Source organism: Suncus etruscus, chromosome 4 (assembly GCF_024139225.1).
Source record: "Suncus etruscus isolate mSunEtr1 chromosome 4, mSunEtr1.pri.cur, whole genome shotgun sequence".
In the NCBI taxonomy this organism is placed as follows: domain Eukaryota; kingdom Metazoa; phylum Chordata; class Mammalia; order Eulipotyphla; family Soricidae; genus Suncus; species Suncus etruscus.
Genome location: NC_064851.1, coordinates 132,145,404 through 132,169,533, shown reverse-complemented (window position 1 = coordinate 132,169,533; position 24,130 = coordinate 132,145,404). Strand labels below are relative to the sequence as shown.

The 24,130-nt window shown below is 35.4% G+C and overlaps 1 protein-coding gene across 2 annotated transcripts in view; it reads right to left on the bottom strand.

Moving 5' to 3' along the window:
- Positions 1 to 24,130, bottom strand: part of MICU3 (mitochondrial calcium uptake family member 3) — a 132,551-nt gene that overhangs the window by 3,876 nt on the left and 104,545 nt on the right. For both annotated transcript variants that reach the window (XM_049772353.1, XM_049772354.1), the window contains 4 exons: positions 22,359 to 22,459; positions 21,747 to 21,918; positions 4,406 to 4,514; positions 2,312 to 2,469 (listed from right to left, as the gene is read on the bottom strand). In XM_049772353.1, the coding sequence (XP_049628310.1) occupies positions 2,312 to 2,469; positions 4,406 to 4,514; positions 21,747 to 21,918; positions 22,359 to 22,459 (540 nt within the window). The remainder of the gene's footprint in view (positions 1 to 2,311; positions 2,470 to 4,405; positions 4,515 to 21,746; positions 21,919 to 22,358; positions 22,460 to 24,130) is intronic.

The following is a 24,130-nucleotide window of genomic DNA, read 5'->3' as shown; positions in this document are numbered from 1 at the left end:
TCTCAATCCAATTTTCTTGGAGGGGGAGGGAGTAGGTCACACCTAGCAGTGCTCAAGATTTAATACTAGGGGATCATATGCAGTGCTGGGGATCAAACTGGGATTGGCTATATGAAAATCAAGTGCTTTAACCTCTATAGTATTTCTCCAGACCCTGGTTCTGAATTCTTAATTTTAGAAGTCCTTGCTCTTTTCAATGTCTTACAAAATGACATTCCCACCAACAGGGGTTTCTTCTGCCCCACATTCTTGCTAGCACTAGTTATTTCTATTCTTTTTGGTGTGTGCCAGTATGACTGGCATGAGATGGCATCTCTGTTGCTTTTATTTGTAATTTTCTGTGATAAGTGATAAAGAATATTTCAAAACAAGTCTATTAGCCATCTTTTTGTCTTCTTTCTGGAGGTGCCCTTTTAGCCCTTATTCTCATTTTAAAATAGATTTCTGTAGTTTTGTGAATGCTTTATATAGTTTGCATATTACCTTTGTCAGATATGTGGTGAGCAGTATTTTCTCCCACTCAGTAGGGTGTCTTTTACTCTAGTCATTGTTTCCTTCATGTGTAGAAGTTTCTTGATTTGATGCAGTCCCAATTGTTTATTTTTGCTTGATTTATTTACCAATGACACGGAATCACTGAAGATACCTCTAGCATCAGATAGTTTTACATATATTTCCTTGATATATTTTATAGATTTGGATCTAATATCAAGGTCTTTAATCCATTTTTGATTTAACTTTTGTGTATGGTGTGAATAGGACTCTAGATTAATTATTTTCCATGTGCCTACCCAGCTTTCCCAATTCCATTTGTTAAAGAGGCTTTCCTTCTCCATTTCATTTCTCTAACTTCTTTGTTGAAGATTAGCTGTCTACATACACAAAGACATGTCACTGAGTCCTCAAATACAGTCTAGTGATCTGAAAGTCTGCCTTTATTCTAGTACCACACTATTGTAATTACTATAGCTTTATGTAGCTATTCTTCATAAAAGTCTAAAAATACTCAACCTTTTTTCCTTTTCTTTGGACCACTCAAAATATTTGTGGAAAACACATAAATATGTGAGATATATTACTATATCTAGATTAATGTTATAGTTCATTCTTTAAACTATTTTTTGAAAAATTATCATTGAATTATAATAATTGCCTTGCTATATAATAACTTAATTGGGAAAAATCATTCAATATGCAAAAAGTGTTTTGTTTTACTTTATTATCAACAGAAAATAGCAGTATATATGCTATATAGTTGCCTAGTTAAAAAAATGTTCTAGAAAGTGAAAACTTATGGTAGTATGCACACTGAATAAAAAATATCTGGCAACATTTTCAACAAATTGGGATAAACAAATTAAACTAACTAAATACCCAAATAAAAGATTAAAATTTAGGAGATTCTAGGGGACCAGTCGTGGTGATTCTTAGTCTGGTTGTTTAAATCATTATTTAGTATTTGAGTCTGGTAATGCAGCACTGTTTGGGACTAGAGTTGGTGAGGGCCACAAACATAACATAACCTTGGTGGTGGCTTGTTGTGCGGGGGATGGAACTTGGAGCCTCATGCATGCCAGACGTGTTCCGGCCCATTAAATTATGTCCTCATACACAATTTATTATTTATTATATTTCTTGCATATTATATGTAATATATTTTAATCTTTGAAATGGTATTCAGAAAGTATAGGTTTCTCCAGGATTATAGGCTACAAAGCTGGCAATAAGGACATGATGCTGCTCAAGCTCTACCGTATTGAGAATACTCTGCTCTCCCCCACAGTGCTGGGTGGATGGATGGCTCAGGGCTGTACCTGGGATTTTCCTGGAGTCATGTGCTAGAGATCCAACTAGGATTGGCTTCATGCAAGGCAAGTGCCTTAACTCCTGCACTATTTCTTAATCCCCTGATTTTATATATCTATATCTATATATATATATATATATTTTTTTTTTTTTTTGTGGTTTTTGGGTCACACCCGGCAGTGCTCAGGGGTTACTCCTGGCTCCATGCTCAGAAATTGCTCCTGGCAGGCACAGGGGACCATATGGGACGCTGGGATTCGAACCGATGACCTCTTGCATGAAAGGCAAACGCCTTACCTCCATGCTATCTCTCCAGCCCCCTGATTTTATATTTTAAAGAAAGCATTATCTTATCACCTCAACTGGTTTTTGAAAAGTTTGCTATTTTCTTTCTATATATAAAATATTACATTTATAGCCTTAAAAATGTGATAGTTTCTGAAATTTAGATATTTTTTCTATATTTTAAAAAGGATATCAATACACTTGAAATTTATAAATTTACCCGGAATCCTCTATGGAGTCTGTCTTTCATAATTCCAATAAATTCTTTATAACTTAATTGATCATCTTTGTCAACGTCAAAAATCTTGAAGACTGTGTTCACTAAATGTGGTGAAAGTTTGAGGCCAGTAGCTACATAGACGGCACGCTTAAATTCATCTAGATAAATGTTACAGAAAAGGAGTAGGTTGTTAATATTATTTTTATAGTATGTTAATTACTAGAAAGGTTATAAAAGTTTCTTTTGATACATAGTCATGATCTTATATAAACATGACTTTTTATTAATAATACTATCTTTTAGATAGCAAAACATTCCGGGGTTTTAACTAAAAGGGTCAAGAAGTAGATGCATCTTAGGTTAATATTGCAATTACAATCCATGAATGTTTAGTGAGCATTTATTCTTGGCAACAGACATTTTAGAGGTTAAGATGAATAAGTTCTAACAAGTTTTCAATTAATATGGGAAATGAGACACTTGTTTTAATAACCATTACACAGAACTATAAGAAAAGTACCATAAAGAGATATGAAAATGTGGAAATGAATAATTATTTCTGTCTGTAGTAAAGAGAGGGAAAGAAAAGAAAGGCAACAATTAGGAAAAGAAACAATTTGACTTTAGAGCTATGTCCTAAAGGATAGATGACTTCAGCTTGTAGAGAAGTGAGAATGCAAATAAAGTAATAGGATGAGAAAAATAAGGGAAATAGAAATGCAAACAAGAAGTATTAGATATGCTCAGAAAACAATGGGATAGAAGTCACAGGATATAAAGGAATTAAAGAAGCTCTGCAAGATAGGAATTAGGAAACTGAAGACCTTGCCTATAAAGGTGTAACACATAAAAATATTTTTTGTTTAAAAAAGATTGTTCTGAATTTCTAGGAAATAATTGAGATGAAAATAGATAGCAGGAATACTACTAAAATAGTTTTGACCAGTAATAATATGCTAATACTAGTAGTAGCAACAGGAAAGAGATATATTCCTAACATGCACAAGTTACACAATTCTACAATTCTTTTTTTTTTTCATTTCCAGTTCTGTAAAGCAAAAGAAAAACTTTATTTTATTTATTAAAAACCAGGTGTTGGCTTAAATCAGATAAAAAAAAACTTTTTATTTGTTTTTAAGGTTTATTAGTAGGTTTCCCAGGGTAGTAAAGGAAGGCTCCCAAAGATCTTGGTTTTGAAACGCCAAATTGGATTTAATTGGGATGACTTATTTAAATATCTATGTTAGGCACAGGTTAAATAAGAAAAAGTAAAACTGAGGCTTCTCATAGTAAATGAAGCTGTATAAAGGATGCATAAGTTTTTGGCAAAGAAAGAATTATCCATGAACTTAAGAGCTATGGTTTGAGTTTCTACCTAGAGCTTTCTACACAGGAATGAGGTTATTCTTTGAGATTTAATCTTGGGAATTAGGACAGATACAGGTAAAATCTTTAAAATTTAAGCATAAAATTCCCATATAAAAGCACAGTAACAAATGATTTGACTATGAGGAGAGAAGAAATATGCTTGTAGTCGTGGAATGCTGGGAGAACACATGAAATAGTCTTGAAGACAATACCATTCTGAGTATCATAGAACTGTATTTCTTTGTAAACTAGGCAAAATTGATTGAGTTCTATAGATTGCCCTTAAAATTCATTTTAAGCTCACTGCTTAGAGGTGGCTCTGTTGACATATAGAATTTTGAGTGAATAAGGATAGTAAGTGAAGTTAGTATCTGATCATCCATGATAATGTTTGGAGTATGACAGTGGGCTCTGTAGGCAGTGATTCCTTTAGTGTTATTAAGTAACAGGATATTTATTCTTTTTTGAACTTCACAAACATTAGCTTCATCCTAAAATATGAAATAAAAGAACCCAACACATGAAATAAATGGTAATAAAAATTAACACTAAAATATAGCATTCATTTTTTAATTTTGCTTAAGGAAAACAGATTTTTCTATTGTTAGTCTTTATAAAACTTTTAGAAAAGCTGATATTTAAAATGATAGGTCTACTATTTTGTCAAAGTCCCCCCCAAATAATAGAAGATTATTTCCTACTTTAGAATTCTGAAAGATCACTTACCCTGCCCTATAGAACGACTTGCGAAGTTATACATGTTCAAGGCTATTGCAAAGTCTTCTAAGTTGTTTAAAAACTGGAAAAATGACCTGAATTCATCAAATGTGATGCCCTGTATTAGAAAGATATTTATAACTATACTTAGTATTGACAAATTTATTAAAACAAATATGTCTCTACATTTACTAGAAATTGATAATCTGTAATACAAAATATATAAGTAAACATTTTCAAGGCAAATAAGTTTTGAAATAGTCATTCTCCAAATAGAATGAAAAAATGCATAGATATTTATTTCCATTCTATTGCTACATTTGCAAAAATACGTGCAACATTTTCAAACATTGCCATATCAGCATAAAGGTTCTCCAAGATGCTACAATAAAAATGAATTAAAAATTCCAATTTGTGGGGAGCTAGCGAGACAGTACAGTGCATAAGGAACTTGCCTTGCATGAGGCTGATCAAGGCTCCTTTGATTACCAACATCCTATATAGCCCCCTGAATACAGTCAGGAATGATTCTTGTGCGCAGAGCCAGGAGTAAACCTTGAGCATCAATGGACATGGCCCCCAAACAAAACCAAAATTAAATTAAAAATTCCAGTTTTGAAAGCTCTATTTCAGACCTAAATTTCTTAATCCCCAATAAAAATGTAATGTTTAGGGGGAAAAACAAAAATAAAAAATAATTCCTAAATAAAGTTTTCACTGTACATACACTCCTTCAAAATAAGTCAGCATTAGATAATTAATTTTTATAATGACAATGTAAAATATCAAGAGTCGTATATTTTCACTTTATCCAGCCATAAGACTGCCAGCATAATAGGAGGAAGTTCAATTAATACATACTTCTGGAAGTTCTGGGTGGCCAAACACAAGATTTGGTATGAATATAGCCACAGAAAAACTGGAGTATTATTTACCTAAATTGCAATAGACTCTAAGGTATTCCACTAAATGGAAAATTATTTGAAATAAGCACGATGTGCCTAAGATAATATGAATTTGGCATAAATGTTTAATTAATATGTTCTTTCCAGCAAAATGTATGTGATAAAGTAAACAAAGAGGGGCAGCAGTTTTTTTTTTAATGGTTTTTGGGTCACACCCAGCAGCGCTCAGGGGTTAGTCCAATCTCTATGCTCAGAAATCGCTCCTGGCAGGCTCAGGGGACCATATGGGATGCCGGGATTCGAACCACCGTCCTTCTGCATGCAAGGCAAACACCCTACCTCCATGCTATCTCTTTAGCCTCAAGTTTAACTACTTCTAACCTTAATATGGATGTACCTAGGAAAGGGAAAGTAGGCAGCCGTGGAAACCTGGGGAAAGTTCCAGCAGAATCTATTTTCATATAAGTCAAGCACTGATTAAATGATTAATTATAAAATAAAATACATTATTTTATATAGTATTTATGCTTCCATTACAAACTTTTCTCCTTACAACAATTAGCTGTTCTGTCTTCCCTGATCCTCTCATATGATTTTCTTTTCTTTTTTTCTCTATATGCATTTATGTCCAGTCCAATCCTGGATTCTATTATGTTACATGTTCCCACCTGCCATGCTTTCCAGAAATGATGGTCTGAGTCAGTTATGAAGACTGAGACTGAAGGGGTTTGTCCTGATATGGGGAGCTTGTTGCCAAGGAAACTGGTCACTGTGCTGGCTCTGCACCAGTCTATGCTGTGACCAGCTGCCACAGCAACAGTCTGTCTCTATTTCAGGTGACAAGTTCGTGCTGGTAAAAACGAAAAATAGGAGGATGAAATATTTTTAAGCCATCTGTGAGCAAAAATGTCAATACTTAGAAGGAGCTTAATATTAACAACCAAACAAACTAACAAAAGAAAATAATAGTCAACGTATGATTTAATAGATTTTTTCAAAGTGGGATTTTCATGTTTGAATATACAAGTCAAATTCAAATCATAATTATTTGCTATAAAGACATTGTGGCTGTAAAACATAAATAGTAAAACTAAGTATTCACTTAAATAGAGACAAAAAAATTCTTAAAAAATTTTAAAATTGGGCCCGGAGAGATAGCACAGTGGTGTTTGCCTTGCAAGCAGCCGATCCAGGATCTAAGGTGGTTGGTTCAAATCCCGGTATCTCATATGGTCCCCCGTGCCTGCCAGGAGCTATTTCTGAGCAGACAGCCAGGAGTAACCCCTGAACACCGCTGGGTGTGGCCCAAAAACCAAATAAATAAATAAATAAATAAATAAATAAATAAGATTAAAATCAAATCACCATGAGATACAAAGTAAAAAAGTTAATGATAATTAAGTTTCAGTCATACTATGTGCCAACACCCACTCATTTTCCACCACCAATTTCCCCAAATATCCCTTCTGTCCTCTTGCTCCACCCCCAGTCATACTTTATGGCAGACACTTAAATATTTCTTGATAGTAGCAAGAACAGAAATTCTAGATGAGTGACAGAGGGAAGAAAATGATTGTTTTTCTCTCTCTATGCCTAGAATTGAATTTTGGGACTTGAATGGAATGTGGCCTAATGATTAAAAAACGACCGCAAAGAAGCACTTGATATTTTAACTAACATAAAATGGAGAAAATAACTAAAAAAATTTAAAGCATAAAAAATAGTACTGAGAGCCCATAGTAAATCCAAATATCTGTAATTACTTAAGGGTTCCATGTCCTCTAATTGAAAAATAAATAATTCCTTTATTAAATGATACAGGAAAATGAAAATATTTGCTTGTAAAAATAAGTTAGAACTCTATGGCATCCTATTCTTTTTATAAAAATTAAATCTACAAGGGGCTGGAGTGATAGCACCATGGTAGGGCGTTTCACTTGCATGTGGCCAACCTGGGACGGATCTGGGTTTGATTCCAGGCATTCTATAATGTGTCCCCACCCACCCACCCCCGCCTGCCAAAAGTGATTTCTGAGTGCAGAGCAAGGACCCCTGAATGCCACCAGGTGTGGCCCAAAATAAAAACAAAAACAAAACAAAACAAAACAACAACAAAATTAAATCTACAAGACCAATCCAAGAAGGGGAAACCTACATAGTATGAAAATTCAAACAGTTATAAAAAAAATCTTGGATTAACATTAACCTGAAACAAAATCCAGACATGGATATTACACACATAAAAATAACATCAATATTTCTGATAAATGTACAAAATACATTTAAAAAAAACCTAGGGGCTGGAATGATGGCACAAGTGGTAGGGCATTTGCCTTGCATGCACTGAAAAGCATCCCATATGGTCCCCCAAGCCAGGAATGACTTCTGAACGCATTGCCAGGAGTAACCCCTGAGCATCACTGGGTGTGGCCCCAAAACCAAACCCCCCCAAAAAAGATAAAAAATACTAAATCAGATTAAAAGGAACACATGTCAGTATAAAATGGGATTTATTTCAAGAGTTAAAGGGTTATGGGGCTGGAGCAGTAACACAGCTGTATGGTGTTTGCCTTGAATGTGGCTGACCTAGGAAGGTCTTGGTATCCCTAGCATCCCATATGGTCCCCCAAGCAAGGAGTGATTGCTGTGTGCAGAGCCGAAAGTAAACCCCTGAGTGCTGCTGGGTGTGGCCCAAAATGCAAAAAAAAAAAAAAAAAGTATAAGGGTGTTTTAATATATACAAATTAATGTAGTATGCTGAATAAGTTAAAGGTTAGGTTTGATGATAATATCAAACTAGAGGTTGAGAAAGCATTTATGATGAGGTACAAATTTGTGATTAAAAACGCTAAGTAAGGGGCCGGAGAGATAGCATGGAGGTAAGGCATTTGCCTTTCATGCAGAAGGTCATCGATTCGAATCCCGGCGTCCCATATGGTCCCCCGTGCCTGCCAGGAACAATTTCTGAGTATGGAGCCAGGAATAACCCCTGAGCACTGCTGGGTGTGACCCAAAAACCACACACACACACACAAAAAACCCAAAAACAAAAAACAAAACAAAAAAAACCGCTAAGTAAAATGGGATAGATAGAACATATCTCAATATAATAAAGATCCAACACTATAAATTCATAGCTGATAACATACTCATAGGTAAAAGAAAGCTTTTCTAAAAAAAACGGCAACAATACAAAATTGTTTACTCCTGCCCTTTCTTTCTTTCTTTCTTTCTTTCTTTCTTTCTTTCTTTCTTTCTTTCTTTCTTTCTTTCTTTCTTTCTTTCTTTTTTTACTGACAGTAATTTATTTCTTTTTCTTTATTTAAACATCTTGATTACATAAATGATTGTGATTAGTTTCAGTCATGTAAAGAAAACCCCCATCACCAGTGCAACATTCCCACCACCAATGTCCCAAATCTCCCTCCATCCCAACCCACTGCCACCTGTACTCCTGACAGGCTTTCCAGTTCCCTCATTCATTCACATGATTATGGTAGTTCTCTGTGTAGTTATTTCTATAACTGAACTCACCACTCATTGTGGTGAGCTTCATGAAGTGAGCTGGTGTTACAGCCCTCCTTTCATTGTCTCTGAGGATTGTTGCAAAAATGACTTTTATTTTTCTTAAAACCCACAGATGAGTGAGACTATTCTTAATCTCTCTTTCTCTCTCTCTCTCTCTCTCTCTCTCTCTCTCTCTCTCTCTCTCTCTCTCTCCCTCTGACTTATTTCACTCAGCATGATAGATTCCATGTATATCCATGTATAGGAAAATTTCATGACTTCATCTCTCCTGACAGCTGCATAATATTCCATTGTGTATATGTACCACAGTTTCTTTAGCCATTCGTCTGTTGAAGGGCATCTTGGTTGTTTCCAGAGCCTGGCTATTGTGAATAGTGCTGCAATAAATATAGGCGTGAGGAAGGGGTTTTGGTATTGTATTCTTGTGTTTTTAGGGTATATCCCTAGAAGTGGAATAGCTGGGTCGAATGGGAGCTCAAATTCCAGATTTTGGAGGAATCTCCATATTGCTTTCCATAGAGGTTGGACTAGACTGCATTCCCACCAGCAGTGGATAAGAGTTCCTTTCTCTCCACATCCCCGCCAGTACTGAGTGTTCTCATTCTTTGTGATGTGTGCCAATCTCTGTGGTGTGAGGTGGTATCTCATTGTGTTTTCATTTGCATCTCCCTAATGATTAGTGACAAGGATAATTTTTTCACGTGCCTCTTTGCAATTTGTATTTCTTTTTTTTTTTTTTTTATCAAAGTGTCTGCTCATTTCTTCTCCCCATTTTTTGATGGGATTAGAAGTTTTTTTCTTGTAAAGTTTTGTCAGTGCTCTGTATATTTTGGATATTAGCCTCTTATCTGATGGGTGTTGGGTGAATAGTTTCTCTCACTTGATGGGTGACTCTTGTATCCTGGGCACTATTTCTTTTGAGGTGCAGAAGCTTCTCAGTTTAATGTTTTCCCATCTGTTGATCTTTGCTTCCACTTGTTTGGAAAGTACAGTTTCCTCCTTGAAGATGCCTTTAGTCTCAATATCATGGAGTGTTTTACCGACATGGTATTCTATATACCTGTATCGGGCTGATATCAAGGTCTTTAATCCATTCGGATTTTACCTTTGTACTTGATTTTAACTGGGGGTCCATGTTCGCTTTTTTGCAAGTGGCTAACCAGTTCTGCCAGCACCACTTGTTGAAGAGGTTTTCTCTGCTCCACTTAGGATTTCTTGCTCCTTTATCAAAAATTAGGTAATTGTATGTCTGGGGGACAATGTCTGAGAACTCAAGCCTATTCCACTGATCTGAGGGTTTGTCTTTATTCCAATACCATGCTGTTTTGATAACTATTGCTTTGTAGTACAGTTTAAAGTTGGGGAAAGTAAGGCCTCCCATTTTCCTTTTCCCTAGGAGTGTTTTGAATATTCGAGGGTGTTTATTGTTCCAGATGAACTTCGTAAGTGTTTGGGGAAAGTAATGCCTCCCATTTTCCTTTACCCTAGTAGTGCTTTGAATATTCGAGGGTGTTTATTGTTCCAGATGAAATTCATAAGTGTTTAATTCACTTCTTTGAATAATGTCATGGGTATTTTTAAGGGGATCGCATTAAATATGTATAATGGTTTGGGGAGTATTGCCATTTTAATGATGTTAATCCTGCCAATCCATGAGCAGGGTATGTGTTTCCATTTCCATGTGTCCTCTCTTATTTCTTGGAGCAGGGCTTTATAGTTTTCTTTGTATAGGTCCTTCACGTCTTTGGTCAAGTTGACTCCAAGATATTTGAGTTTGTGTGGCACTGTTGTAAATGGGATTGCCTTCTTGACTTCCTTCTCTTTTGTATCATTATTGGTGTATAAAAAGGCCATTGATTTCTGTGTGTTAATTTTGTAGCCTGCCACCTTGCTATATGAGTCTATTGTTTCTAGAAGCTTATTGGTAGAGTCGTTAGGGTTTTCTAAGTAGAGTATCATGTCCTCTGCAAACAATGAGAGCTTGACTTCTTCCTTTCCTAACTGGATTCCCTTGATATCTTTTACTTGCCTGATCGCTATAGCAAGAACTTCCAGTACTATGTTGAAGAGTAGTGGTGAGAGCGGACAGCCTTGTCTTGTACCCGAATTTAGAGGAAAGGCTTTTAGTTTTTCTCCATTGAGGATAATACTTGCCATTGACTTGTGGTAGATGGCTTCAACTAGATTGAGAAAGGTTCCTTCCATTCCCATCTTGCTGAGAGTTTTTATCAAGGATGGGTGTTGGACCTTAACAAATGCTTTCTCTGCTTCTATTGATATGATCATGTGATTTTTATTTTTCTTGTTGTTGATGTTGTGTATGATGTTGATAGATTTACGGATGTTAAACCATCCTTGCATTCCTGGGATGAAACCTACTTGGTCGTAGTGTATGGTCTTCTTGATGATGCATTGGATCCTATTTGCCAGGATTTTGTTGAAAATCTTTGCATCAGCATTCATCAGGGATATTGGTCTGTAATTTTCTTTTTTGGCAGCATCTCTGTCTGGTTTTGGTATCAAGGTGATGTTGGCTTCATAAAAGCTGTCTGGGAGTGTTCCCGTTTTTTCAATATCATGGAAGAGCTTGGCTAGGATTGGTAGTAGCTCCTCTTGAAAGATTTGAAATAATTCATTAGGAAATCCATCTGGGCCTGGGCTTTTCTTTTTGGGCAGATGTTCGATTACAGTTTCAATGTCCTCAGTAGTGATGGGGGTGTTTAGATATGCTACATCCTCCTTACTTAAATGTGGAATGTTATAAGTATCCAAGAATTTTTTCCATTTCTTTTAGGTTCTCATGTTTAGTAGCATAAAGTTTCTCAAAGTAGTCTCTGATTACCCTTTGGATCTCTGCAATATCTGTCCTGATCTCCCCCTTTTCATTTCTAATATGAATTATCAGATTTCTCTCTCTCTCTTTCTTTGTGAATTTTGCCAGTGGTCTATCAATCTTGTTTATTTTTTCAAAGAACCAACTTCTGCTTTCGTTGATCTTTCTGTTTTTTGGTTTTCCACTTCATTGAGTTCTGCTTTCAGCTTTGTTATTTCCTTCTGTCTCCCTATTTTTGGTACCTTTTGTTGGTCATTTTCTAATTTTTTGAGCTGTGTCATTAATTTATTCAGGTATGCCTCTTCTTCCTTCCTGATGTGTGCTTGTAGAGCTATAAATTTTCCTCTCAGGCCCGCTTTTGCTGTGTCCCATAGATTCTGGCAGTTTGTGTCTTCATTATCATTTGTTTCCAGGAAAGATTTGATTTCCTTTTTGATTTCATCTCGGACTAATGGTTGTTCAGTAGCAGGGTGTTTATTTTCCGATTGTTAAAGTTTTTCTTCTGTGTGGCTTTGTAGTTCACATCTAATTTCAGAGCCTTGTGGTCAGCAAAGATAGCCTGCAAGATTTCTATCCTCTTGATTTTATGGAGGTATGTTTTATGTGTCAGCATATAGTCTATCCTGGAGAATGACCCATGTACATGGGAGAAGAATGTGTATCCAGTTTTTTGGGATGGTGTGTCCTGTATATATCTAAATTAGTCATCTTTCTTCCATAACTCTTTTCAAGCCTGGTATTTTTTTGTTGGGTTTCAGTCTGGTTGACCTATCAAGTGTTGATATGGCTGTGTTGAAGTCTCCCACAATGATTGTGTTATTATTGATTTCTTCTTTCAGATTTGTCAGTAATTGTATTAGATAATTTGCTGGTCTCTCATTGGGTGCATATATGCTTAATAGTCTCATTTCGTCCTGTTGCACATATCCCTTGATTAGTACACAGTGTCCATCTTTGTCCCTTACTACTTTTCTGAGCATAAAGTTGGTGTCATCAGATATTAATATGGCCACCCCAGCTTTTTTGAGGGTGTTGTTTGTTTGGATAATTTTCCTCCAGCCTTTGATTTTGAGTCTAGTTTGTTCTGACTATTCATGTGTGTTTCTTGTAGGAAGCAGAAGGTTGGATTCATCTTTTTGACCCATTTTGCCACTTAGTGTCTTTTAATTGGTGAATTTAGTCCATTGACATTGAGGGAGATGATTGTCATAGGATTTAATGTCATCTTTGTAGATAAGTTTGCTGTATTTGTTGGTCTCTCTTGTCTTAGAGTAGACCTCTCAGTTTTGGTTTATCATCTGTGAAGTTTCTGAGCTGTTGTTTATCCATAAAGCTATGTATTCTTCCTTCAAACCTGAACGTGAGTCGGGCTGGGTGCAGTATTCTCGGTGAGGTATTCATTTCATTCAGTCTTGTCACAATATCCCACCACTGTCTTATGGCCTTGAGAGTTTCTTGTGACATGTCTGTGGTAAGTCTTAGGGATCCTCCTTTGAATGTAATTTCCCTTTTTGATCTTGCTGCTTTCAGTATTCTATCTCTATCTGTGGGATTTGTCATTGTAATGAGAATGTGTCTTGGGGTGTTTTTCTTTGGGTCTCTTTTAGCTGGTATTCTTCGGGCATGCAGGATTTGATTGCATGTAGTCTTTAACTCTGGGAGTATCTCTTTGATGATGCCTTTGACAGTTGATTCTTCCTGGAAATCTCCTACCTGGGTCTCTGGGACTCCATTGATTCTTATGTTGTTTCTGTTGAATTTATCAAAGACTTCTATTTTCATCTGATCGCATGCCTTGTGTACTTTTTCCATTGCCTGTTCGTTTGTCTTAAGGTTCTTTACCAATTTCCTCTGTTGTGTTGAGTTTTTCTGCATCACATCTTCCAGTACTTCGATTCTCTCCTCAGCTGCTGATACCCTGCTGTCGAGCCATCCACTGAGGTTTTCAGTTGAGCTACCATGTTTTTCAGATCTGCCATTTCAGTTTGGAGGTTTCTGATTTCTGTCTTTGTGTTCTGTTCAGATCAATCTATGCTTTCTTTGAGTTCTACAAACATCTTCCATATTGCTATTTTTAAGTTCCTTATCCGAGAGGTTAATCAGGTGTTGGAGTTTATTAGGTCATCTGCGCTTTTGTCTTCATTCTCTGTGGATGGTGTTTGCCTGCGAGGTTTCCCCATTGTCACGCTTGTAGTGTGGTTTTTCCTGCATGTGTGGTGGGGTTCATTGGTTAGAAAAAGTGCGCGGCTGTGAAGCGAAGCAAAGCCGCTCTTCTACTGCCTCTAGTTGACAGTTTTTTGGTGGTACACTCCCTAGGCCTCTGAGGAGACCTTCAGGGATTCAGAAACACAGGCAGACAGGCACAGGCAGGAGACGTTTCCCTTGAAGTCCTCAGAGTGAACAAAGGCACAGCAGGGTGGAGCCTCCACAGGCCATAGAGTTCAGCTTATTGGATGGCGACCCCCACAGCCAGAATGTAGGTAATGGGCAGCTTCAAAATGCAGTTTTTTGAGGGTGCGCTCCCTAGGCCTCTGAGCAGACCTTCAGGAATTCAGAAACACAGGCAGACAGGCACAGGCAGGAGAAATTTCCCCTGAAGTCCTCAGAGTGAACAAAGGCACAGCAGGGCTGAGCCTCCACAGGCCAGAGATTTGAGCTTATTGGACAGCGACCCCCACAGCCAGAATGTACTTACTGGGCATCTTCAAAATGCAGTTTTTTTGGGGTGTGCTCCCTAAGCCTCTGAGGAGATCTTCAGGGATTCAGAAACAGAGGCAGACAGGGACAGGCAGGAGACGTTTCACTTGAAGTCCTCAGATTGAACAAAGGCACAGCAGGGCTTAGCCTCCACAGGCCAGAGAGCTCAGCTTATTGGACAAAACCCCCACAGCCAGAATGTACTTACTGGGCATCTTCAAAATGCATTTTTTTGGGGGTGCGCTCCCTAGGCCTCTTAGGAGACCTTCAGGAATTCAGAAACACAGGCAGACAGCACTCATACCCTTTCTAATTAATTTAGTATCAAAGTTATTTCCAGAGAAATTAGATAATAAATACAGTTTATATTGGAAAATAAAACTATCATTGTTTGCATGTGATAAAATAATATATACATAGAAAACCCTTAATGTTCCAGTAAGTACACTAAGTACTGTCAAAACCAATATATGAAAATATGCATATCTTTACAAATAAATAACTAATGAGAAAAAATTAAGATAAAATACCATTTATAATTGTGACCAAAAGAATGCAGTAGTATATTAGATACATTTAATTAAGGAAGTTGTATATAACAAAAACAACATGACATTAATAAAATACAGAGAATGAAACATTAGGAGATGGAAAAACTAGGGGACAAATGATATAGTCAAAGTGTCCATTTTACCGAATGATATATACTATATTTAAGGCAGCCAATTAAAATTATAATGATTTAAAAAAAGTAATTCAGCAAAAAATACTAAGGCTTAGAAGGAATCATAAAACACCTCAAAGAGTAAAGAAACCCAAAGGGAAGTAAAAAAGGAAGAATCATGTAATCTGACTTCAAACTGTATTGTGAAATGACAAAAATAAAATTGACAATAGTATAAAATAAAAAAACCCAGTTGATTGAATAGAATTGAAAGTCAAGAAATAACAAACCTATGTATTAATATTTAATTTATAACAAAAAAAGTCTAGCCTATATTGAAGAAAGAAAATATCTTCTTTTTTTGGTTTTTGGGCCACACCCAGCAGTGCTCAGGGGTTACTCCTGGCTGTCTGCTCAGAAATAGCTCCTGGCAGGCACAGGGGACCATATGGGACACTGGGATTGGAAGCAACCAACTTAAGTCCTGGATCGGCTGCTTGCAAGGCAAACACCACTGTGCTATCTCTCTGGGCCCAAGAAAATATCTTCAACAAATTGAGTTGGAAAAAATTTCAATGCATAGTTCAAGCAGAAAAAATTATGTTCTAAAACAAGACAAAACAATAAATTTCAAAATAAATCAAATACCTGAATTTAAGACCTTCAAGTACTTAAAAATAACTTGAGTAAAACATTCCATGACACCAGTATTAGAAATGTCCTTGAGGACTTGATTGCAAATGGCAAGTGAATGCAAGTAAAGATAAACAATGAGGACTACATTAAATCAAAAATCTTTGAAAAGTAAAAGAAAATAAACAGAATAAAAAGACAGAAGATATTTGTACATTATGCATCTGATAAGGATTTATGTCCAAGGCAAATAAAGATTTGAGATATATACTGAATACTATGTAGAGATGCTGAATAGGCAAATCTGAAATTAAGAGAGAAAATTAAGCTCAAGACACAGTTTAGACGCCTATACATTAATGACTATTTTTAACAGTACTGATAACTAAACTAACTTATATGTCTGCAAGATTTCTCCACTTAAATATATCAGGAATATCATAGTTGTTTTAAAAAAAAGTATATTATCTCTGGGTCAAAGAGACAGTACGTTGAGTAAGACATCTGTCTTGCATGTAGCTGGCCCAGGCACCTCATATGATCTCCTGAGCCTACCAGAAATGATTCCTGAGCACAGAGCCAGAAGGAAGTCCAAAATTCAGAAACAATGAGCAAGCCTCCCCACCCAACAAACCACACAAACAACCACAAAACAACCAAACTAGATTTTTCTCCTAACTTCAAACTTGGATTCCTGCTTAACTCAATAAATGGCACCACTGTTCCACCTAAAGTTTGGACTTTGGGAGTTCTTCATTCTTCCTTTTTTATTACTTTAAAATTAAACCCACCAATTTCTTTCAGCTCTACATTTAAGTGACACATCATCTGATCATAACTCCCTACTTTAATTCTGGTCCATGTGATATTTATCTCTTATATGCATTATGTAAGAATATCCTTACCACATCCCCACCAACAGAGATTGGTCCTGTTATTTCTGATGTGTGCCATTCTCACTAGGGTAAGGTGGTACCTCATTGTTGTCATGATTTGGGTGAGTGATGGTGAATATGTTTTCATGTACCTGTTGGCCATCTGCTGGTTTACCTCAGAAGTGTCTATTCATTTCTTCTCCCCATTTTTCTATGGCTTTATTAGATTTTGTGAAGCTAACCTTTCTGAGTGCTTTGTACATCCTAGATTTCAACCCATTATCTGACGTGTTGAGTGCAATTTTTTTTCCTATTCTGTTAGCTGTTTTAGTTTTTTTTTTTAAGCCACACCCAGTGACCCTCAGGGGTTATTCCTGGCTATGCGCTCAGAAATTGCTCCTGGCTTTGGAGGACCATAGGGGACTCCGGGGAGTGAATCCAGGTCCATCTTGAGTCAGCTGCTGCAAGGCAAACACCCTACCGCTGCACTATCGCTCTGACTCTAGTGTTTTTTTTTTGTTGTTGTTGTTGTTGTTGTTGTTGGGTCATACCTGGCAGCACTCAGGGGTTCCTCCTGGCTCTATGCTCAGAAATCACTCCTGGCAGGCTTAGGGGACCATATGGGATGCTGGGATTCAAACCACTGTCCTTCTACATACAAGGCAAAAAGCCCTACCTTCATGCTACCTCTCCAAGCCCCTAGTTGTTCTAGTTTTAATCAGTGTTTCTTGTGCAATTTATTTTGATGTAGTCCCATTTATTTAGGTTTGATGCTCTGTTTCTTGCCATTGGTATTCTATCATCAAAGACTTTTTGAGGTATAAGACTGAAAGTGTCCATGTGATAAAAATACCTGATTACAATCATTAGATTACTCCTCTCAAGAACCGTTCACTTCCTCTTGGGAAGTCTATGTATTATTTAAGGGTAAAAGAAATATTTTCATTCTTTCCACTGATGGGCCTTACTATAACTAATATTGTGTAAAAGCATGAAAATGTCTTTTATCATTAATCACATTCTTACAGCTTTTTTTTTTTTTTGTAAAAAGAGTATGTTTCCTTTGCAATTCTGTTCCAATTTAAAAAGTAGATTTTGCTCTTTGGGGTCTTTTATGGACTTCAAAACTCAGCTCAATAATATTTGTTTTGTATCTAAGAGGACCTATCCCTTGAATGACTCGACAAAATAAATGTTTGAGTGAAACTTGAAAAAAAAAAAAGACTGAAAGTGTTCTGCCTATTTTTTCCTCAGTGCACTTTATAGATTTGGGTCTGATTCCAAGGTTTTTAATCCACTTTCAGTTGACTTTCATGTAAGGTATGATGTGTGGATCAAATCTTAAGTTTCTTACAGGTGGTTATCCAGTTGTTCCAACACCATTTGTTGAAGAGACTGTCTTTACTCCATTTCAAATTCTTGGCTCCTTTGTCAAATATTAGTTGATATAGTAAGAATATTCTAACATATCTTTCAATATTGGTTCTTTTAGAACAGGGGTCTTCAAACTACGGCCCGTGGGCCACATATTGTATTTATTCCCATTTTGTTTCTTCACTTCTAAATAAGATATATGCAGTGTGCATAGAAATTTGTTCATAATTTATGTTTTTACTATAATGTGGCCCTCCAACAGTCTGAAGGACAGTGAACTGGCCCCGTTTAAAAAGTTTGAGGACCCCTGTTTTAGAAGTTTATTCTGTATATAAAAACTAAGATCATCTTCTAAAACATAAATTTGACCACATTTGGCACACATACTGTTATAGTAGACAACAAGAATTTGCTAAAAATAAAAAAAGCACTTACTGAATGAATAGCAAGCATATTCTCTAAAAATACACTCTAAAATGAGTGGAGAATTTTTCTCACAGAAGTCAGGGAGTAAATAGTTTCTTTTCATTCTTTTTTTTTTTTTTTTTTGGTTTTTGGTTTTTGGGCCACACCCGGTAACGCTCAGGGGTTACTCCTGGCTATGTGCTCAGAAGTTGCTCCTGGCTCGGGGGACCATATGGGACACCGGGGGATCGAACCGCGGTCTGTGCAAAGCTAGTGCAGGCAAGGCAGGCACCTTACCTTTAGCGCCACCGCCCGGCCCCTTCTTTTCATTCTTTTTGGTTTTTAAGCTCTGTTCAGCAGTGCTCACAAGTTACTCCTGACTCTGTTCAGAAATCACTCCTGGCAAGCTCAGGGGACCATATTGGATGCTGGGGATCCAACCCGGCTCTGTCCAGGTCTGCCATGTGCAAGGTAAATACCCTGTTCTACCGCTCCAGCCCTGTAAATATGTTAATTTCTGTAATCTATATGGTTTGTGTTGCAATGATATAACTTTACCTTTATGATGCAAAAAACAACTAAGAATGGGCATGGCTATATTTCAAATTTTCATTTATAAAAATAAGAGATAGGATAGTTTGCTGATTCCTGCTTTACTGATTAAATAAACCATATTAACAACTTCCTAGCACTTTGAAATTCTCCCATAAGAATAAAACATAAGCTCCTTATTCTTGGTCTTCTTGAACTACAGGATTCTATAAGAGTTGATAAATAGATATCCGTCCTTTATCTCTTACAACTTTCCTTCCATTCACAATTTCCTCCTTTAATAATTTTTCAAATAAACAAGGCATTTTATTTATTAATTTCTATTATCCGAGGCCCATCCATATCTGCTGTTTCCTGAGCTTTGAATGCTCTTTCTTCAGATTTTTACTGGTCAATTTTACTGTTAGGTTATTTCTTAAAAATAGCTTTAAATTTACCTTTAGAAAATTACTTTTAGAACAGCTTTCTCTTATTCAATGTTCCTTTCTGGTCTAAAAAATTCATTATTTTTATAATGCCTATAATTATGTGAAAATATTTCATATTTGTATTTTGTTTGCATGTTTTACATTTCTCTTTAGTAAGGTGTATTTCTATGAGAAAATTTGACTTATTTTTTTTCTTTTTAGTTGTTAGGATAAGATCTAGTAATCAGTAGATATGTTTAATAAATATCTGTTGCATAAGTGGAAAATTATTTTATAAATGCAAAGTGCTATTCAAATAGAAGTAGTTGTTATTCCTGGGAGGAGGATATGTGTGTGTGAGAATGTAAAAGGCGTAGAAGATGAGGACACAGTAGATTACAATAGAAATTACATGGGCTGAGTGTCTTGAGTTTAGAACTCTGGGCAGAGGTCTATAATTCTGGGAATACAAACTTTTTTTTTTTAAAGAAGACAACCAGAAGGCTGTACTATGGAATGATAAAGTAATGCAAAAAAGATGAAACAAATCAATGATAATTAGTGCTTATTCATATTACAAACATTCTTCTTTCTTTATAAAAATGTATATATATATAATAATTTATAGTGCTTAACATACTTCTAACAGTAGTTTCAGAAATTGAATTTAACTTAAAAGAAAAAATGATTTTGAAATAGTTTTAGATGTAAAAGCCTATACATGTTTCCATACATTCCTCACCCTGGAATGGAACTTTGTGAGTTATAGAGTTGTTTCTATTTAATAAACAAAAACAAAAAACCCTCCAATTTTTTTAAGGTAAGTGTCTATAAACTGCAAAAAAAAAAAAACCAAACAAAAAACAAAAACACAATTTGGCACAAAGCATACAAAAGTCTTAACCTAATTTAAAGACTATGTAAACTAATGACCAAAAGGATGAAATCCTTTCTTAAAAAAACATTTAGGACTTCTGTTAGCACAGTCACATTGTATCCATTTTAAACGAAGTCAAACTATGCAAGTTTTTCTTGGTTAGATTAACTTGATCCTTCTACAAACACAACTAGATGGCAATATTTCCAAAACATCTCATACTTGAAGGGGCACTTCTAACACCAATTCTATTTGGTTGCAGTGATGCATTCAAATACCACTAGATAATGCAAATACTCAGAATTGCTAACAACACATTTGCCACTAAACAAACAGACATTCAGTTGTGTTAGGTTCTTAACTAATCGTGAAATCCAAACTCTTTGAAAGAAATCTCACTTCAACCCATTGATAAGATCACTCACTCAGTGGCTGTCTTCAAATGACCTCTTATTAAGAATATTTTAGAAATGAATAGACTAAAATGATAGTAATATAAACTGCCGTGTAAGAAGGGAGGCTTACGTAGTGAAGCAAAGTATAAAGTTCAGCAAAGTCCTCTTGAAAAATGATACCTCTGGGGCCAGTGAGGTGGAGTAGCGGTAGGGCGTTCCACCTTGCACGTGACTGACCTAGGACAGACTGCAGTTTGATCCCCCAGTCTCCTATATGGTCCCCCAAGCCAGGAGCGATTTCTGAGCTCACAGACAGGAGTAACCCCTAAGCATTACTGGGTGTGGCTCAAAACCAAAACCAAAGACAAAATAAAAGAAAATAAAAATAATACCCATAATTTGAGTAAAACAAATATATATCCTTTAATAATATAGATATCTATCCAGCATTTTAAATTAACCAATTCAAAAAAATTTTAGACCTCAAGACAAAAAATATTTAGGACAAAGAAGAAAAGAAGAGAGGCCAGTGCAATAGAACAGTGAGTAGGGCGAAGGTTTGCTTTGTACGTGGCTGACCTGAGTAACTCAAGGCATCCCATACAGTCCCTGAACACACCAGGAGTGTGTGCTCTGAGTGCAGAGTCAGGAGTAACCCTTGAGTGCCACCAATTGTGGCCTGAAAAAAAAAAACTAAGAAAAGAATAAAATATATTCTACCTACTTCTCGATCTAGAGAGAAGTAAAATAAATCACAAAAAGAAATATAGGCAATAACAATAATAGACTTTTACCCCAGTTTACTACTTTTCTCTTCTTCAGACCAAACCACGCAAAATTAACTAACTAGGCCTACCTCCCAGTTAGAGGGGGAAATTAGGGAGACACCTAGACCAATCAGATGCAAGACTACTATGTGGTAGGATAAGTACATAGGGACCACATATTCTAGCAACCCTGGGGGGGAGGGAAGTGGATATGGGAGATAGGACAAAAACGGAGGTGAAGGAAAGACAATTTGGTGATGGTAATCCCCCCCTGATGTTATGTAAATATTTAAAATATTATTGTCATCATGTAAACCACTATGATTAAAATAAAAATTATAATAAAAAAAAGAAAGAAAAAAGAAATATAGGCAATAACAATAAGTTAATAACATATGTAACATATATATACTACTATAAATATGGTGGATTAAATACCTTTTCTTCAGGTATACTGTAACGCACATTTTCCAAAAATACTGATGTATTTTCCACATTTGTATATCGTAAAAGTATATGAGCAAAATCTTCTTCACTGATTGTATTCATCCCATTAGAGTAGGAAAGAAATTCTATTTCGAGAACTTCTGTTTGGAGATTATCCATGAATCTGTGACAGAAATACATAAAATGAATAAGTAAAAGGAGATTGATGGCACTTACTCTCCAGGGCTTATGCATGTATAAACAGGAATAACAATAAGGCCCAGGTGAAATTTAAAGAAGTTAATGTTTAGTAAATATAGTCTACATGCTTATTATTATTATTATGAAGCTGGTGTATTGAGACTAACAACTTGGTAAGATACTTTCTTCTGAATATACAGAAAATAATAAATTTAGATATACAGACATTTTCAATCATTCAATGACTTCCTGTTATAGTTAACAATAGAATCACTTGTATATAGAAACTTTGGATGTTACAGATGTTTTCAGTTAATAGCAAAGAGGTAAGATGCCTCATTGCCTTAGGTAATTATTAATATCTTTCTGACTTAAAAATATTTTTCAATATACTATTGAATTAAGTACAAAAACTAAACTCACCTATAAAAATCTTCAAAGTTAAGCTCAGCTTTTCCTTTCTTTCCAAAAAAGTGTATAAGAAGTGTAGTGTCTGTTACTAAGCTTGTAATATCATCAGCACGCTTAAAAAAAAAACACAATATAAAGGTTAGCTGCAACAAAAGTAACAGAATAGGATCCCCATATCCCTCTAAGATTTTCTTCAACAAAAATATCAAGAACACAAATACATTAACATTAGAAATAAATACATAAGGCCACAATAAAAATATCATTATAGTTAAAATGAAGTTAACATGATAGCAATATAACCCTCCTGAATTTTAAAAGGTATTTTACGTAAATTTAAGAAGACTTTAATCTCAAATTATACATGTAAGAGATCTGTTAAATTATATAAAACAGGCACGTCTTTAATAATCATATATTTAATATTTAAGTAATTTAGGTTGAATTTTCCTAAACCTGAATAAAGTTATAAGAATGTTCACAAGAAATAAATTCTTTAGATATATTGACTATTTGATGTGACAAATACTCAATAAAATATCCTTTGTCCATGTTACATGCTTTTAATTAATTTCATATTTATATTTGAACAGAAAATTAGTAATTATTTCTTTGAAGTTTAATTTATATATTTTCCAAAATCTTATATTACTTTTTTATGTGGGTAAGAAATTACAATTTTTCCTTCCCCACTCCACATGATAAAACATTTTCAAAGTATATTCTTACATAAATATGCAATATTTATAACTTTTTTGGAAAATGTAATACTTATAAAGGCTTTTGAAAAATGTTCTTTTGCTTTTTAACATAGCTTCATAGGCTTTCTTTCTTTTTCTTTCCCCCTCCTTCCATTTTCCCGCTTTTCATCCTTTACCTTGTTGTAAGATAACAAAAATTATAAAATTCAAATGATTATAACTTTTCCATATTTTATCTTGAGGAATATAAGAAAAATAACAGGTTTTAATGACATGGGCACTGGACCTTATCAAATGCTTTCTCTGCATATACTGATATGATTATATGTTTTTATTTTTTCTTTTGTTGATATGGTATATTATGTTGATTGGTTTACATATGTTAAACCATCCTTGTACATCTGGGATGACACTGCTTCAAGAAATAAGAGGACACACAGAAATGGAGAAATATACCCTGTTCATGGATTGAGAGGATTAATATCATTAAAATGAGAATACTACCCAAAATATTGTACAGATTTAATGCAATTCCTCTAAGGATACCCATAACATTCTTCAAAGAAGTGGATCAAACACATCTGAAATTCATTTGGAACAATAAACACCCACAAATAGCTAAAGCAACCCTTAGGAAAAAGAAGATGGGAGGCATCAGTTTTCCCAACTTTAAATTGTATTACAAAGCAATGGTCATTAAAACAGCATGGTATTAGAATAAAGCCAGACTCTAGGATCAATGGAATAGATTTAAGTATTCAGAGAATGTTCCCCAGACATATAACCAATTAATGTTTGATAAAGAGGCAAAAAATACAAAATGGAGCAAGGAAAGCTTCTTTAACAAGAAGTGTTGGGATAACTTGTTAGCCACATGCAAAAAAGCAAACTTGGATCTCCATCTAATCCCATGCACAAAGATAAAATCCAAATGGATTAAAGACCTTGATATCAGACCCGGAACCATAGGCATATAGAAGAACACATAGGTAAAACACGCTATGACATTGAGACTAAAGGCATCTTCAAGCAGGAAACAAATAAGTGGAAGCAGAGATAAACAAATGGGACTATATTAAACTA